This window comes from Quercus lobata, chromosome 2, assembly GCF_001633185.2.
Source record: "Quercus lobata isolate SW786 chromosome 2, ValleyOak3.0 Primary Assembly, whole genome shotgun sequence".
NCBI lineage: Eukaryota > Viridiplantae > Streptophyta > Magnoliopsida > Fagales > Fagaceae > Quercus > Quercus lobata.
The window spans coordinates 2,402,046-2,421,767 of NC_044905.1; the positions used below are offsets into that span (position 1 = coordinate 2,402,046).

Below are 19,722 nucleotides of genomic sequence, written 5' to 3' on the forward strand. Positions count from 1 at the left end.
GGCCATTTGAAGTATGGCTCATTCTTGATCTTCTCTAGAACTTGATGTACTAGCTCCTGGTACACCGTGTTTACTACTTGAGGAGTTGTAGGCCCAGATTGCCCAGCAAAATCCCTCCAGGATCTGTTATTGTTGTAGTGGTCCGACCTGAAATCCCTCCTCTCCTAAGGGATAACCTTACATTTTCCCTTACCTTGTTGTTGGTCCTCTTTAACCCTCTTATACTTATCAATCGATCCATGAGTTGGCGTACGCTAGTAACAGGTTTCCTAGTCAAAGACTTCCTTAAGCCATGCTTGGTAGGTAGGCCAACCTAAAAAATCCTGATGGCTACGTCGTCAAAGTCACCATCTATCTCATTAAATATCTCCCAGTATCTGTCCGAATCCGTTTTCAGGGTCTCCCCTTCTTTCATGGACAAGGACAACAAGGAATCTAAAGGCTGAGGAACCCTGCTACACATACTAAAGCGGGATCCAAATGCCTAAGTGAGTTCTTTAAAGGAATCAATGGAACCTGCTCCCAAACCATCAAACTACCTCATCGCCACAGGCCCTAAGTTAGATGGGAGTACCTTGCACATCAAGGCCTCGTTCTTGGAGTGCACAACCATTCTTTGATGGAAGTGGCTAACATACTCCACAGGGTCTATTCGACCATTATACATGGTGAACGTGAGTTGAGTGAACCACCAGGAAGTCTTCCTCCTTCAATTCTGCGCATGAAATATGATTTGAAAATTTGATTGAGTGCTTTACTCATAGCATCATTTCCCAGGCCTCTCGAAGATGAATTTTTGTTTTTGCGCTCATGATGGTAGTCCTCATCATACGAGAAAGACTCACTAAGAGGGGTCCTTGATCTGCGCCTATAGCTACCATCCTCTTCATCGTCGGAAGAGAAGTCAGAATTGGAAGGACCTCGCTTTCGCTGTTCATGGTGTAAGCTTATCTTCAAGTGATCAATCTCCAGTTGCATAGCTTTGGTATTTTTCTCATGAGAGAGGTGGCTACCACCCCGAGAATGGCTCCTACTAGTATGGGTAATATGCATACTCCCTTCCCGGTCCCTTCTTTGTTCAAGATCATGGAAGTGATCTTGACGCTGAGACCCCATAGATTCTGCTTGGTTTGGACTTGAACCTACCATCGTTGAACGTTAGACTCACTATAACACCAGTAATTTCCCACAGACGGTGTCAATTGTAAGGACGCAATTTGGATCCCTAGCTCAAGTGATGGACGACTTAGGCCCAAAAAGCCTAATACAATGAATTTGTAGAGGGTGGGTTAGAAAACTGATCTTTAATGAGTTGAATGACAAGTAAAATGAATTCAGATGACAAGAAAAGGAAAATAAACTGATCTAAACTAAAAAAAATTGTCATTAGCAAAGTCCGAGGATATCAATTTTTATATATTTCTCTTACGTTAGATTACAAATTTAGTTCTTGACTGCTACAATGTTTTTCTCTTAGTTTCTCGATCCCCCTCTCTCATTGCCTCTTCTTTCTTTTATACTCTCTTCCCCTTTGGTCTTTACCCTTCACGTGTAGGCCAGATGGTTGGTGTTGATACTTGTCCCATCAGTACCTTCCTGAAATCTTTATGTAGTAGCTGTAAGGCTGAAAATCATTGTTCAGGTATCACCTCCACATTAATGCGGTAAGAAAGTTAGTTGCAGAGCATTTAATGCAGTGGTAGCAGCTTTCTCCTTAGATATTTTAGGACTCCCCCCTGTCCTATGTTCTTGTAATGTTTATCCGTACCAACAAAATTTTCTAGAATGTTCCCCTGAACGGCAAACCATCTCTTCAGACCTCGGCTTTGGTCAGCCAAAGAGGCATTCATCCTCGGCCCACCCTCTTGGTCCCTTATGACCAAAACTAACTTTCTCATTTACTAACACGAACTCCCTTGACAGTGTTTACTCCTCCTCGAATGATCTTTCATCCTCGAATTGGGCCCCAGGCCCAATATATACATAAATAATGAGCTCTTGGGCCTAATACCCCTACAATTATAATTAAACATGTGATTGTCCATTCTATGGAAATTTGATTAAATTTACACAAAAAGTGTCACTAAATATTATTTTTTTACATTTTGATATCATATTATTAGTAATAAACTTATTATATTTTTATTTATATAAATTAAAATGTTATTAATTATATTATTTATGACGTCACTGATCAAGGTCGGATCTCGATTCGAACAAAAAACCAGTAACCAGTCCCCTTTCCGGTTTTTCACCATACTAGTTTATAAAACCATGGAAAAAACCAAAAAAAAAAAAAATTGAACGAAAATCTAGAAAAAAATAAAAATAAAACCACTAATGAAGCCCAAACCATATGCCAATAGAAAAGCCCAATAAAAGATCAATCTCATCTCAAACTAAGACTATCACCACTCCAACACCAACATGATTACATTTTTAATTCAACAAATATTTAAAAAAAAAAATCCTCATTGCCTTAGTGCTTCGCGGATTCACAAGTCATTAAACAATTTAAACTAAAACTAAATCAAACCTAAAGGCTAAAAGGAAATAAGAAACTCACTTACTCTCCCCAACCATTGTCGTCCATCTGTATTCAACAACACTAACAATAACCATAACTGAACTCTACAAGTTTTATGTTGTTGAACTCTACAAGTTTTACTTTATGTATTTGTGTGTGTGTGTGTGTGTGTGTGTGTGTTTTTTGTTGTTGTTGTTGTTGTTGTTGTTGTCAATATATAAAATTTTCTTTTTATTAGATTGTGTAATTTATGCTTCTTGAGGAACACCCTAAAAAAAATTCCTGAAGCTGCCATTGGTCCTTAACATTTCAATTGTGTCAATTTGGTCCCTAACTTTTTCAATACCGTTTCAATTTAGTCCCTATTATTATTATTGGATGAAAAAATCCGATGTGTCAAATGGAATAATAAAAAATTACTAATTATCATGCCACATCAAATGCTAATTATATCACCATTCACCACATCAAATTATTAAAAATAAAACCCAAATTAAAATTTAAACACTTGAAATCAGTATCATCTTACTAAAATCCCTAACACACACACACTCTCTCTCTCATTAAGAAGTCCTTTGGGTTGGTTTTGGGTTTGATAGACCTGAAGGTTTTTAAGATTTGTTAAGGTTCTTTCCCAATTCAATGTTTTTTCTTGTAGAATTAGAATTGAGAGCAACCGAGTTTCTATTTATGAAAGAAACTAGTTTACAAAGATCCAATCGTTATTGGTGAAGAAATCATGGCCTTTTCATGGTTCTGTTTTGGCTTTCTCTTTGTTCTAATGCCTATTTCTTATTCATTATTTTTCAAATTAAAGGCTCTTCCCTAATTCTATACAAAAACGCATTTGAAATTTAACGAGGAGCCATGAGGTGTGGAAATTTTATTGGGATTTGTTTCTTTGAGCAGAAAATTCAAACTTTTGAGTTTTTTGCTCTTGTTGTCCTTTTTCATTTGCTCTTTTCTTGCTATTTTTCAATTTAGAGGCTCTTCTGGGAAAAAAACCTAGGTGAAATTTTATAAAAAGAGCCATGGGATTACCAATAATATCAACCTTTTACGGTTTTTTGCCTTTGTTCTCCTTTTTCTCTTGCTCTTTTCTTGTTGATTTTTTCCAATTCAGAGGCTCTTATCCTAGCCGAGCTATACATGAAACAAACCTGGAAACACAAAAATTAAGAAGTCCTTTGTGCTTTGATTTGGGTTTTAGATGTGTAGTTTTTTAAGTAGATCATGGCGGCCAGCTATTATAAGTAGTTTTAGATGTGTTTGGCAGCCAAGAAACTGAAAGAAAAATTATATATACATTGTAAGTTGATTTTTCTTGGGTAAAGAGATGGAGATGATATTGACTAGGACTAATGAGAGAGAAATATATTTTAGTGAGATGATACTGTGTGCATATTTTAATTTAGATTTTTTTATTATAAAATAATCTAATGTGGCGATATAGTTGGCAGTTGATGTGGTAAGGAAAATAATTTTTTATTATTTTGTTTAACATGTCATTTTTTCCATCAAAGAGATAATAGTAGGGACCAAATTGACACGACACTAAAAATATTAGGGACTAAATTGACGCAATTGAAAGGTTAGGGACCAAATTGAGATATGCTATAAATGATAGGGACCAATTTTGTAATTTACCTTTTTTTTTTTTAGTTTTTCTGTTGTATATATAGTATGAATTATGATGATTGATAGAAATGTATTTACGGAAAGATTCAGACGAACCCTCAATCCATTGGATTACCAAAGACAACTTCTTTATTCAAGTTTTACCTTTATGTGGTATTGTTCTTTATAAATATAAAAGAAAGTTTTATGTTTAAGGAAGAAAGAATCCCCACTGTCATGGACCTGGTTTTCATGGCTGGAATTTGAAAAATTACCTCAAATTCTAATTCTAATTGTGACTTGGAAAGAAATTTGAATTTTCTTATTTAATAATAAAAAAATGTTAATTAGGATATTTTTTTGGTTTTCTTGGAGTGGAAGAAAAAACTATTTTTTAGAGTGGAATGAAAGCCTATTTCTTGACCACAGAGATAAAAGACTCTTCTAATTCTTCTCAAGAAGAACGATATTACATGCAATTTACATAAATCATTCTTAAATGTTAACATTTTGTTTTTTTTCACTGTGGCATGTATATAGTGACCCCAATGATGATATTAATACTTCAAGTAATGGAGGACCATAACAATGTAATTTTTAACCTGGTTCATTCTTCGTGTGGGGTTGCAGATGCATTAAGAGTGCTAAGTAGAAGCTATTAACTTTTTGCTTTTATGAAGAACTAGAATAAGAATGATATACATCTTAGTGAGTAACTAGAGCTTCCCCCCCCCCCCCCCCCTCCCCTAAAAAAATAAATAAATAAATAAAATGAGTGGAAACACAAAAAAAATTGTATTACTTCTATTGTCATGACAAGAAATCTCCAAAGTGAACTGGAATAGACCTATCAGACCAAAGTAGGTTAAATCAGATTAAATAAATTGAAATGATTGAAATAAACTGAATAGACCAAATAGTCAAAACTAAGCATGGAATCAATAAATGTTATACTTCAACTTTTAAATATTATATAAATATAAATTGTAACCAACTTTTTATTCTCTTCCATTTTTTACAAGACGTTTTTACGATATACGTCCATATGGTATGCAATTGATAGCAAGATGCTTACCTTTTGCTGAAGATTCAGAATCCATTGGATTTCTTAGGACAGTTCTTTCTTTGTTATAAGGAGTGGTTCATTGTCAAAGTACAAAGAGTGGTTCTTTGTTTCAACAAACCTCTAGTAGTTTCCTCATATTTTTCTTGCAATTTTCTTGTAATCTTTAGTGTAAAATTGTCTCCAAGTTATTCATGAGGCTTGGGGCCCAAAATAAATTGTCAAAACAACTCAATTAATGCAAATAAGTTGATTGACTTCGATGAAGCACAAAAATTAGTAGGCTGAAATACTTCGGGCTACGGTAATGGCTGAGAATCCTGAAAAGAAAGAAAGAATGTCAAAGGTGACCGGTGTGACCTAGCCAAGGACTTCGACGGTTAAATCAGTTTTCTCTCTTGAACACAAGGAAAGAAAATAGTGAATAGTCTAGACTTACCTTGGGTGAATAGGATTTACTCCTTTTATAGAGAGTTAGACGTGGGTCTACTTGTTTGGATCCACCACCATTGTGGGTGATGTTGGAGGTTGATAAAGAAAATGGGTTATATGAAGCGTTGTATGTGGAATTCCTTCCACGTATCATGCAATGTGTTGTATTTTGGTTATGTGAATCTAATGGAGGATTTTCCACAAAACTCACCAAGTATAATTTGGTTGTCCATGTACTTGTCGTCCGTAGATCATCTCGTCTATAGAGAATTCACTTCGCTATATAACCTAGTCATCAATGGATGAATATTATTGGATGAGTTGATATAATTTTGGCTGCGCTTTGGACGACGACACAAGGACGAGTAATACTTGTGTTGATCCTCATCAGTTGCCCCTATGTCCTCATGTTGTTTGTCAATCAATTTTTTTTTTTTTTAATTTCAAATTTTCAAATTTTCGAATTTCATATTCGAGTGTCGACACGCGGCGCGATCCCAAGGTTTATCAATCATGTCATTTCATCCTATAAGAAAAGCGCCACATGTTTTCTTCTGGTTGGTCGCGTGGTTTCCTATGACTAGTTTCGTTGCCTATAAATAGTAGAATTCCTCTCTTACCCTTTCACATTTCCAATATTTTCTTCTTTGGCATTTGTCGTCTAGCGTCTCATCTAGAAGTCTTCCTGTGTCCTTAGGCCTTCTTTGTTTAGAGCCAAGTATCTTCTCCATCTCGTCTTTAGGTTTTCCTTTAGTTTTTCAAGATGTCTGATATCATAATATCTTCATCTAGCAATAGTGATAATAGGGAGAGAGACAAGTATCATGATAGCTCTAGTGATAGTGGCTCTAGTAGTAGTAATAGTAGCAGAAGTAGTGGTAACAGTAGTAACGGAGGGAATACTACGGACGAGCAATATATGCTCGGAGTTCCTGGGGTTCCTTTAGAAGTCCTTTAAGAGGAGCTAAGGACAAGAGTTGCTTCTGGGTCACATGCTGGTCCCTCCACCAGCGCTCCTTCGTCCACCACCCCAGATGAAGTAGAAACCATCTATAGCTGTGTTGTAGGTGTCCCTTCTAAGATTGATGAAAAAAGACTTACTTCCTTTAGAAGTTGCTACCAAATTCCAGACGAGCTTAACCCTAGATTCTTAGCAGATTCTATCTTGAGCGTGTCCAACAGGATCGACTATTCACTGACGGAAGCTTCCATTCTTTAGTCACTCTTCAGCATCTTGCCACTTGGGGACTTGGGCCTGAACCGTCTGCTAAATTCTTAGCTCATGAACTCACTACGTGTAGACGTAAGCTTTTTTGCTTGAAAATTTTTCCTTACTTGTTTTACCCAAGCTCTAATATCCTTTTTCTTTGTAGGGATAGCAACTATGAAAGAAAACAAGGGGAAGGGCTTGGCAAACGAGGAGACCATGCAAAAGACCTATTCTTAACCTCATCTAGCTGCTGTAGATAAGAGGAAGACCTTGTCCAAGACGATTGACCTGGGAAATCTTCCAAGTCATCGAAGCCACAAGAAGGCAAAACACAGGTCGTCTAAGTCTGAAGTCGTCAAGCCTGGTTTTGTTGTCTCTCCTGCTTTTAAACAGCCATTTGTACAAATACTCGACTTTGACTCGTCCATCCCTACTAGAGCTACTCCGTCCTAGCCTGCTGTAACCACTTCGTCTCAGCCTCCCAAAAGTGCTCCTATGAATCTGCTTGAAAATGAGAATCTCACTTGGGAAAGGTTTCAACAGGCTGTGATCAACGAGGACATTGCTGTATGCTATGACATGTCCTTGAAATAATTTGAACACACTGCAGTTCATGATCTCTTCAAGTTATGTTTTTATGTATTTGTCATTATTTTATCGTATATCGTACTTCATATTTCTCGTCTAATCATTTTTTCCAACCAATTGTATATATAGGCCATGTCAAAGTTCATGGCAGCGTCCAAGCAGGCTACTAAGATGGACCATGAAAGGGTTAGGCTAGAAGCAAGGGTTCATGAAGTGTAGGCAGACTGTAGGAGTTGAGCTAAGTTGGCGGCCAAGGCCATGGACGAGGTGAAGGAGCTAAAGAACCTCGTCGAAGAGCTTAAGGCGAATGCTGTTGAAAAAGACACTTGTCTTGATCACCTACAAAAGAGGAATGACGAGCTTCACATCCTTCTTGAGAAGGCCCAGGGAGATGCCATCAAGGATTTCAAGGCGTTCAACAAGTTCACTGATCTTTTAGATAAAAACTACGCTATTGGTTTTGAGGACTTTTGCAATGGACGCCGTATAACGTTTCCCTGAGGTTGATTTCAACTTTATTAAGCTCAACATTGGCGCTGCAAGCTCTCTCCTCCAGATGAGTTCTGAGGATGTTAATATTGAAGATGATGCCACCACCTAGCCTGCTCATGATGACCCTAATTCAGGAGAAAATCCCCCTGTTAGGGACATATTTATGTAATTAGTTAATCTTTTGACAAAACGCACTTTACTTGTAATTGGGTAAATCTAGGATGAGTTTAGTACTTCAAGAAACAAGTGTTCAAGTTAAGTACTGAAGCCATGCAAATCTGACCAAGAAACAAGTGAAGAATGTGTTGCTCATTAAAACTCGACAGAATCCTTTCTATCGAGAATTACTGCTGAAGCTCAACACAAGCTGTATCTGTCAAGAATTACGAAATCAGATTTTCCAAATCTGATTACATGCATATCCTTGAGTATTTGTGTAGGGTTTCTTTTTCACAACCATAAACATATACAAGGATTATTTTAAGAGCCGTCACAAGTGATGCAAGGTGTTGAAAATAGAATACATGCATATTGTGATCGGAAGCAAAATTTGCTCTAGTTCATTATTCTCTCTGTAGAAACTACTGCGTCTTTATACCAAGGATTTTGTGACCAAGGAGCTTCTCGATCTTCATTGTTGATGAACTGAAGAACTTTGCAGTTAACATCTTCCATAGCACATGCTAGTAGCTAATGAAGGAATTTTAAAGCTTTTATTTGTTTCATTGTAATAGTGTTTTTTTTTTTTTTTGTTAATGAGGTCCGTTGTTTTGGACCATTTTCATTTAACTAAGTACATTGGCTCGTCTTTGCTTTTAGACAAGTTTTGATACAATTGCCTTTTTAAGGCTTAACTTAAGGGTTTTTGGGCGATAGTCTCTATCCTTTTATTTATGAATGTCTTTATCCATATTGTTGATTTCCAAGTATTTTCCGTCTATATTTCTCGTCCTTAGACTTATCTTTAGAATTTCACTTGGTTATGTTATCCATAATTTGGATTGGTTAGACGTGTTGTCTATGAAAAATGTCGCATGCATGCTCTTCTTTCGTCTTTAATTTTCTTTGGGTGAGTTTTATTGGGAAGTTTGTTCTTTCCCTTGGTCATTGTTTCTTATGAAAATTTGCTTCCTTTTTCTTAAGGATAGCTTATGATGAGATATCTCTACGTCCAAAGATTTAAACGTCTGTCATTTCATTTGGATATTGATTTTACAAAATCATAAACACTCAAATTAGGAAATTCAAGCTGCTTTACACACAACATCGTTCGTGGACGTTAAGGACATAGTATATAGCATCATCCAAATAGTTCATCCATGCTAATACTTAGTCCTTTTTAGGGAATTTAAATTACTTTATGTACAAAAGGACTTAGTTCATGACACCGTCCATAGCACATGCTAGTAGCTAGTGCTTTTTAGGGAATTCAAATACTTAAAAACATAACATACTGTTCTAAAACATAAATACTGAAACATAATATAAACAAACTTCTTAACTAACCTCGTCCATGCTGACCTTCCTGACAAGTTACTTTCACTGGTAGTACTTTTTCAAATGCTCCACGTTCCATGGGTGTTCCAGCTTCCGTCCATCTAGGGCCTCCAAGTAGTATGAACCTCGCCTTTTGGAATTGATAACTTTGTATGGTCCTTTCCAATTGGACCCACGAGCAGGGTCCTTAGTGGCTAAGGATACCCTTTTTAGGACGAGGTCCTTAATATTGAACTGTCTTGGCTTTACCAATGCATCATGGTACTTTGTCATCAGGTTCTTGTAACGCGCCACCCTCTGCTCTGTGTCCATCCTTATCTCGTCAATGAGATCGAGGTTTAGACAGAGCCGTTTTTCATTTTCCTCCTCCTTATAATGGGCCACCCTGTAGCTAGTTAATCCAACCTTTGCTGATATCACTGCATCGCTTCCATATGATAGCTTAAAGCGAGTATCTCTAGTAGGAGTCCTTACTATCGCCCTATATGCCAAAAGTACACTGGGTAATTCATCTGGTCATATCCCTTTTGCCCCCTCAAGCCAGTTTTGATGATCTTCAGTAAGGATCGGTTTGTAACTTCAGCCTGTCTGTTGGCCTATGGGTGGGTGGGTGATGAATAGTGATTTCTAATTCCTAATTAGGCTGTGTTTGGTTCACGTAAAATCATTTCCGGAAAATATTCTATTTTCCGGAAAGGAAAACGTTTTCATGTGTTTGGCTGTCACAAAATTCATTTTACGGAAAATTAATTTTGGTGTTTGGTTCATTTAATCATTTTACTAGAAAATGCATCAAATCCGGCGAAACGCTCGTCCGACGAGCGCGCTCGTCCGACGAGCGCGCTCGTCGATCGTCGATCGCTCGGACGAACGCGCTCGTCTCTCGTCGATCGACGAGAGACGAGCGCGATCGTGCACCGCGCCGCTCGTCGGCGCGATGCGATCGTCGGACGAGCGGCGCGATCGTCGATCGTGCCGCTCGTCGGCGCGATCGTCCCTCTCTCTCTCTGATCTGGGCTCTCTCTTCTCTCTCTCTCTCTCTCTCTCTCTCTCTCTCTCTCTCTCTCTCTCTCTCTCTCTCTCGGAAGTGAATTGAAGTGAAAATGAAGGCAGAAATGGATTTCCGTGGTCAAAGGGAAAATTCGTGGTCAACCGAAAATCATTTTCCGGAAAATAATTTTTTCCGTGACAGCCAAACGCATGCATTTTCCAGAAAATCATTTCCGGAATCACTTTGAAGTCGATTCAAACGCAGCCTTACTCACAGAATTCCCTAAAATGTGTGTTGTCAAATTGTCGTCCATTGTCTGATATGACTGCCTTAAGGATCCCAAAATGTAAAATAATATTCTTCTAGATGAAGCTTTTGACATTCTGCTGAGTGATTTTTGCCAAGGGCTTTGCTTCCACCCATTTGGTGAAATAATCAATCCCTACTACTAAGAACTTCATTTATCTCGTCCTTATAGGAAAGTGACTAAGGATGTCAAGTCCCCATTAGGCAAAGGGACAAGGAGCCACCATTGGGGTGAGGTATTCTGATGGTCGTCTAGGGATGTTGCTGTAGCGTTGACATTTTATCACATGCTTTGACATAAGCCTTGCATCTACTTGTATGGTTGGACAATAATACCCTGCACGAACTATCTTATGGACTAGTGATCTAACCCCTGATTGGTTTCCACAAGCTCCTTCATAGACGTCCCTCAAAACATAATGGGACTCGTCTAGAGTCAGACACCTCAAGTAAGGCTGAGAAAAATCCCTTTTATATAACAACTCGTCCATGAGGACAAATTTCGCAGCTCTTATTCTCAACTTCCTTGCCTCTTCTGCGTCTTCAGAGAGCACTCTATCTTTGAGATAAGACACAATTGGGGTGGTCCAGTTAGCAAATCCATCTACCTGATTTACTTCCAGAACATCTATGCTTGGAACATATTGGACTTTAACCTGATCACCTACCGTCTTGTCCAAGGACGCCGTCTTGGCTAAGACATCAGCTTTTGTATTCTCTTCCCTTGGAATTGTAGACAGACGACATACTCCAAATGATCTCCTTCTAGTGATTCTAAGATGATCCCAATTCCTCCTACATGCTGTGCGAATGATCCATCAACATGGACAACCCACGGCTTTGCCCCCTGGTCTCCATCTTGCTGATTATTAGCAGGAGTAAATTCAACAATGAAGTTTCCAAGGACTTGTGCTTTTATTACTTCCCTTGGCTTATACTGCACATTGAACTTGTTGAGTTCCACTGCCCACTAGATCAATCGTCTAACGGCCTCCAACTTATTCATAGCTTTCTTCAACGAATGATCTGTCAAGACATTGATTAAATGGACTTGGAAATAAGGTCTAAGCTTTCTTACTGCTATCACTAATGAGAATGCTAACTTCTCCATTGGTGGATACTGTCCTTCAGCTCCTCTTAAAACTTTGCTAGTGTAATAGACAGACTTTTGTATCTTCCTCTCTTCCCTAATCAAGGCTGAGCTTACTACATAGGGAGAAACTGATAAATAGAGATACAACTCCTCTCCTAGTTTGGACGAGCTAAGCAGCGAGGTTGAAGCAAGATAAGTCTTCAAGTCTTCAAAGGCTCATTGACACTCATCCGTCCATTCGAACGATTTCCTTAATACTCTGAAAAATAGCAAACACTTGTCAGCAGCTTTTGAAACAAACTTGTTAAGGGCCGCCACTCGTCCAGTGAGGCTCTGGACGTCTTTAATATTCTTCAGAGGTTCCATTTCAAGATTGCATGGATCTTATCAGGATTTGACTCAATCCCACTTTGTGAAACCATAAAGCTAAGGAATTTTCCTGATGCAACCCCGAAAGCACATTTGCTTGGGTTCAGTTTCATCTTATATCGTCTAAGTGTATCAAAGGTCTCTTGAAGATCATCCAGATGCTACGATTCTTTTGCACTCTTCACCAGCATATCATCCACATATACTTTAACATTTCGCCCAATCTGTGGACAAAATATATGGTTTACTAACCTTTGGTAGGTAGATCTACATTTTTCAACTCGAATGGCATAACTTTATAACAAAATAAACCTTGGCTTGTGATGAAGGATGCTTTCTCCTAGTTTGCCTCGTCCATCTTGATCTAGCTGTACCTTGAGAATGCATCCATAAAACTCAATAGTTGGTGTCTAGCTGTTGAATCCACCAACTGATCAATGCGTGGAAGAGGATAACTATCTTTGGGGCATGCCTTGTTTAAATTTGTGAAATCTACACACATCCTCCATTTGCCATTAGCCTTCTTGACCATCACTACATTAGCTAACCAGTCAGGGTAGTAGACTTCGCGAATGAATCCAGCAATGATTAATTTATGAACTTCTTCTTTGATGGCATTATCTCTTCTTGAGGCAAACACTCTTTTCTTTTGATGAACAGGTTGGTAAGATGAAGATACATTTAGACGATGGGTAACCAAGTTTAGGTCTATCCCAGACATATCTTCATGGGTCCAGGCGAAAACATTTGTGCTTCTCTTGAGGAATCTAACAAGATCCCGCTTTGTCTTCTCCTCCATACTTGTCCCAATCCTGGTAAACTTCTCCAGGTTGGACTCGTATAGCAACACATCTTCTAATACTTCAATTGGTTCAACTAACATTCTTCTTTCTTCAATGTTCATCATCTGCATTTGTTTGTCCATGGCAAGCATTGCTAAGTAACACTCTCTAGCAGCTAACTGATCTCCTTGTACTTCTCCAATGCCATACTCTGTTGGGAACTTGACAGACAAGTGGTAAGTGGACATTGCAACTCTCTAACTATTCAGAGTTGATCGTCCAATGATGGCATTGTATGAAGACGAACAATCCACAATAAGGAAATTTACTTCTTTATTGATTTGTCATGAGTAAGAGCCTACTACAACTGGTAGGAAGATCATACCTACTGGTAGAACCTTCATTCCTCTAAAGCCAATCAATGGTACATTCACTTGACAAAGTATCTCTTTGTTAATCCTTATTTGTTGAAAGGTTGGATAATAAAGGATGTCTGCTGAGCTCCCGTTATCTATTAACACTCTTCTGGTCGTATAATTTACAATTGCCAAAGTGATGACAATCGCATCGTCATGAGGATGGTGCAATCGTCTAGCATTTTCGTCCGTGAAAACAATGGTCAGCTCATCTTCTTTGATCATCCTTTGTGGTCGTCCGGATATCTAAACATTTTGAACTTCCCGTAGATAGGTCTTCCTAGCTCTGGACGAGCTTCCTGTTGTCATGCTCTCTACAATAATCTTTATTTCTCCAAACGATGGATGTATCGATTCCTCTGCCTTGCCTTTCATTGGCTGTCTCTCGTCCTTATGATCTAGTCCAAGGAAATTTTTCAATTTTCCTTGTTTGATAAGAACTTCAATTTGTTGCTTCAAGTCATAACACTCATTTGTATCATGCTCATGGTCGCGATAAAAGCGACAATACGTGTTTTTATTCCGCTTGCTAGGATTCCCCTTCATTCTTTTTGGCCACTTCAAAGATGGATCATCTTTTATTTGCATCAACACCTGATCAAGTGAAGTGTTCAGAGGAGTGTAGTTAGAGCATCGTCTTAAAGATGACCCTACCTTCTTGCCATCGAGATCTCTTTTCTCTCCAACTTTGGCTTTCTTTGGACAAGGACCCTGCTTTGAATGGTGCACATAACCACTTTCTAACCTTTCCCCTTTCTTTTTCTTCTTGGCAATAATGGCATCTTCTACGTTCATGAAACTTTGGGTTGAATGTATCAACTCAGCCATCGTCTGTGGCTCCTGATCGTAATTCATAAGCTCGAATTGACTCCATTGTAGAAAGCTGTCAAGAGGATCTTGTCATCCATCTCGTCCACCAATAAGGATTCTCTGTTAAAACAACTAATAAAAGTGCATAAACTCTCATTTTATCCTTGCTTTACATTCAACAGGCTAGATGAGGAACGCTTCTACCTTTGTTCCCCTACAAAGTTGTTGACGAACAATTTACTTAACTCTTGGAAGGAAGTTATGGTGTTTGGTAGTAGTTTACTAAACCATACTCTAGCTAGACTTTTCAAAATTGTAGGAAAGGCTCTGCACATAATTTCATCTGGAACACCTTGAAGATGCATGGTTGTATTGAACGTGGTAATGTGATCACAAGGGTCACGCATCCGGTCATACGAATCCAGGGCTGGCATTTTGAACTTGGAAGGCAAAGGATGACTAGTGATGGACGCAACAAAGGCGGATTCTGTCCTTTGGACGAGATCATCCATATGGTTTACTTTTCTCATGGAATCCTTCATTTCTTCCATAGCTCTCTTCATTTGGTCCATCTCTCTCTCCAAATGTGGTACTCTTCGAGTGATGGTGCCCCTGGACTGGTCCCCTTCTGCATTGTTCTCAACACCTTCGCATCCTGAATTTTGGCCTCGTTCTCCACCATGTTGTTGACGTTGCTTGTTAACTTCTCTAGTTAACTCTTGGTTTTGTTGCGTCAATTCTACCATTGCTGTCGTCATGGACTGTAACCGTAGCTGGACGTTCATGGGGGGTAGTGGTGTGCAATTTGGGTTACTGGATGTGTTTCCACTTTCCTGGTGTCCTGGACTAGTAGCCATTGACTTAATTCGAACCATGCAGCCTTTTTGTCTTGGAAAACAGAAAAGTTAATAGAAACGCTCTCTTTTCCCACAAACGGCGCCAACTGATGAAGCACAAAAATCAGTAGGCTGAAATACTTCAGGCTATGGTAATGGCTATGAATCCTGAAAAGAAAGAAAGAACTGTCAAATGTGATCGGTGTGATCCGGCCAAGGACCTTCCGACGGTTAAGTCAATTTTCTCTCTAAGACACAAGGAAAGAAAATATTGAATGGTCTGGACTTACCTTGGGTGAATAGGATTTAATCCTTTTATAGAGAGTTAGATGTAGGTCTACTTGTTTGGATCCACCACCATCATGGGTAATGTTGGCGGTTGATAAAGAAAATGGGCTATATGGAGCATTGTATGTGGAATTCCTTCCACATATCATGCAACGTGTCATATCTTGCTTATGTGAATCTAATGGAGAATTTTCCACAAAACTCACCAAATATAATTTGGTCGTCCATGTACTAGTCGTCTGTAGATCATCTCATCTATAGAGAACTCCCTATGCTATATAACCTAGTCATCAATGGACGAGTATTATTGGATGAGTTGATATAATTTTGGTTGCGCTTTAGACGGTGACTAAAGGACGAGTAATACTTAGTGTTGATCCCCATCAGCATATATATTGTGACCCCAGCAATGACATTAATACTTCAAGTAATGGAGGACCACAACAATGTAATTTTTAACTTGGTTCATTCATCGTGTGGGGTTGCAAAAGAACTAATAATGCTAAGTAGAAGCTATTAACTTTTGGCTTTTATGAAGAACTAGAATAAGAATGATATATCTCAGCAAGTAACTAGAGTTTCTCAAAAAAATAAAATAAAATAAAATGTATAGAAACACAAATAAAATTGTATTACTTCTATTGTCATGACAAGAAAGCTCCAAAGTGAACTGAAATAGACCAAAAGGACCAAAGTAGATTGAATTGGATTAAATAAACTGAAATGGATTGAAATAAATTGAATGGACCAAAATAGACCGAATTGACAAAACTGAGCATGAAATCAATAAATATTATGCTTCAACTTTTAAATATTATATAAATATAGATTATAACCATCTTTTTATTTTCTTCCATTTTTTACAAGAAGTTTTTACAATATATGTCCATATGGTATACAATTGATAGCAATATGCTTACCTTCTGAAGTCTGAAGATTTAGAATCCATTGGATTTCTTAGGACAGTTTTTCTTTGCTATAAGGAGTGGTTCACTGTCAAAGTCCAAAAGGTGGTTCTTTGTTTCAACCAACCTTGGGCTCTAGTAGTTTCCTCATATTTTTCTTACAATTTCATATAATCTTTAGTGTAAAACTATCTCCAAGTTATTCATGAGGCTTGGGGCTCAAAATCAATTGTAAAAACAACTCAATTAATTCAAATAAGTTGATTGATTTCATTCAAAAGTTTTTTTATCTGTCTTTCGATTATCTTTTCTGTACATTTCGCTTACATTTTAATTCCTTTATTTTGCCAAAATCTGCTTATTAATTGAGGCAGTTTGGAACCCGACATATCTTTATCTTGAGAAAACATCGGATAAACGAGTTCTTGACTGAATATCCATCATGTAAGCATGCTGAGTGAACATTGAAAAAGTTCTTTTGTTCTAATTTATCTTTCATCACTAAATATGCTGTAAAAGCTTTTCAATATAAACTTTACTATCTTTGATCTCAACCAATTTTTTTAATAGATATGATAGAGTGGGATTCAATCCTTGATTACTTATTTGTCAATAAATTTTTTTTTTTTTTTTCCATTTTAGCTAATTAGAATCTACTTAATCCCAACCATTTTAGTTAGTTTTAAAAAAAAATTAAATAATAAAAAATAAAAAAATAAAAAAGAGAAAGAGAAAGAAGAGACAATAACAATGACTGCAATTCTCTAAATCCTACTAAGGACTTAAAGGTGTTGTTTCGGGGTCATAGGCCTAGGCTGCCAAGCCCATTATTTCATCTAAACAAGGCCCACGAGATTACTATTTGGGAAAGAATTGCAAGTTAATCAAATTACATACTCATAAACAAGGGTTTGCATGTATCAAGTTGGAGGGTTCTTTAAATTAACCCAACCAAACCCATCAAATTTGTAGAAACCAACACAACTCGGGTTGGGTTGGAATAATTAGGTAGGTGGGTTGAGTCCCCTTCTTCAATAAATTAATACAATTATCTTAATATTCTCAAATCATATTCCAAAGTTATATCGAGTTGGACCAATTTTGTTAGATTGGTGGGTTGAATGTACACCCCTATTTACAAAGGTTTGCATTTTGGAGTCTAAAAAGGAATGCAAGTTATTAGAAATTTTGAATAATAATATTGATAATTTTATACGTCTAAGAAATAAATCTGTATTGCCTGTGAAACCGTTTGAGATATAGAAATTTTATGAAATATAAATGCAACAAAATCTCACAACAATATTATTTTTAGCTATGATGAGTTCTAGTGTAATCTTTTTATTATTAATTTATTTATTTTGACTTTTGGTTAGCTGATATATTAGCTTATTACGAAAATGTTATGAGATTTTGTTGTAGCCAAAAAAGTGCTTAAATTCCTTTTAAATGTTTGGGAAGAAAATTGTAATTTCTTAATATTCCTTTTGTCCGCTATAAATTACAAGATTCTTTCCCACTAGAGATTCAAAAACTAGACAAAATTGAAAAATTGAAAATTCATTGTTCATATAAGGTTATAAAAATACTAATTCTTTCTTTTTTGTCAGAAAAATAAAAAGAAAAGAAAAAGGAAAAGGAAAAGGAATTGAATTTGTGCAATTTGAAAAGCAAGCTATTTTAGAGAGAAAAGTCTAAATTTAATGTATCTCTGAATTGTATTATTGATTCACCCTCTAATAAGATCACAAGTAATGAGATATTTATAAATGAGAACTTCCTAACAAACTCTAACTCAGCGGGAAATGCTTTTGGAATAACAGAATTTCTAATCACTAATCATCACAGGACACGTGGCATCTCAACCATACCAGAATTGACACTAATCATCCCTTACTAAACTACATGTCGTGTGACTCAATTTCCTTAGACCAGCTGCAGGTCGTGTGCTCTATTGCTGCACCACCAGAGTGCTTTCTGCAGAACCACCATCAGCTGCACTAAGCCTGCTGTGGCTTTACACAATTTACGAAGAAACCCGCAACAAAATAAAGCAAAAAGAGCAAGGCAATAGCAAAGAACTTTAATAAAGCATCTTCCTCCGATCCATTCCAAACATACCATAAATATATTGGGCCCATATCATTAAATAATTACAAGTCCATCTCCGCAAAATCCCCTCAATATGGACCTAATCTAACCCATTGAACACAATAATCTAAAGTCCAATAGAAAAGCCGTGATAGTTGGCTTTTATCTTATCCACATGGAAATTAGAATGCAAAAAAAAAAACTAGTACATTTTTTTTTTCTTTTAGTAGACTGGTTAAAACTCCTAAAAGAATATATATATATATATATATATATATACACACACACACACACGTGGGTTGTGTATGTTACTCATCTTTTGGTTTGCTCTCAAACACAAGCTCTATCCGTAAACAATATATAATACAGTTTATTGCTTTGATTAATTGTGCCGCACAATGACAAAGCTCAATGATGGAGTTTTCGAACTATTAACTGCGCGATTTTTTTCTGGGATTACGTTTCCAATTCATCTAATGGTGGGCTCGCCAAAAAAACATTTAGATGATGCAGTCATGCAAGAAGAACAAGAACAGGCTTGCTCGTCGAAAGAACATTCAGATGATGCAGTCATGCAAGAAGAACAAGAACAGGCTCGCTCGTCGAAAGAACATTCAGATACAGTCACGCAAGATCAAGAAGAGGATTGCTCGTCGAATAAACATTCTGATGATGCTGTAACGCAAGAAGAACAAGACCAGGTTTGCTCGTCGAAAGAACATTCTGATGATGCAGTCATGCAAGAAGAACAAGAACAGGCTTGCTCGTCGAAAGAACATTCAGATACAGTCACGCAAGATCAAGAAGATGATTGCTTGTCGAATAAACATTCTGATGATGCTGTAACGCAAGAAGAACAAGAACAGGCTTGCTCGTCGAAAGAACATTCTGATGATACAGTCATGCAAGAACAAGAACAGGCTTGCTCGTCGAAAGGACATTCTGATGATGCAGTCATACAAGAAGAACAGGAACAGACTTGCTCGTCGAAAGAACATTCAGATACAGTCATGCAAGAACAAGAACGGGCTTGCTCGTCGAATAAACAATCTGATGATGCTGTAACGCAAGAACAAGAACAGGCTTGCTCGTCAAAAGAACATTTTGATGATGCAGTCATACAAGAACGGGCCCTTCAACTTTCTAGAGAGAAGCAACATTACATGCGTTTGACATCGTTCTTAAAAGTTGATAATTCGTTTCTTTCTCCGTGGAATTGGGACCCTAGTGCCAATGCAAATACCAATAGCAACGACACTTCAGGTAATGTCAATACCGAACCTATTGATACCAATAACGATGATAATGGAGAACAACAACTCATGAAATTTCAACCAGGTTCTTTCTTCAGTGAAGAGGGGCCATGGTCGACAGTAAAATATTCTGAATCTTCAAGTCGTAAATTGTAA

The 19,722-nt window shown here is 37.5% G+C and overlaps 1 protein-coding gene across 1 annotated transcript; it reads left to right on the forward strand.

Annotated features, from left to right (window-relative positions):
* The first annotated feature begins 18,711 nt into the window (after nucleotides 1-18,711).
* On the forward strand, nucleotides 18,712-19,722 carry LOC115977890 (uncharacterized protein DDB_G0290301-like). Its single transcript, XM_031099917.1, has one exon. It carries the CDS (start codon nucleotides 18,712-18,714, stop codon nucleotides 19,720-19,722), a length of 1,011 nt encoding a protein of 336 aa, XP_030955777.1.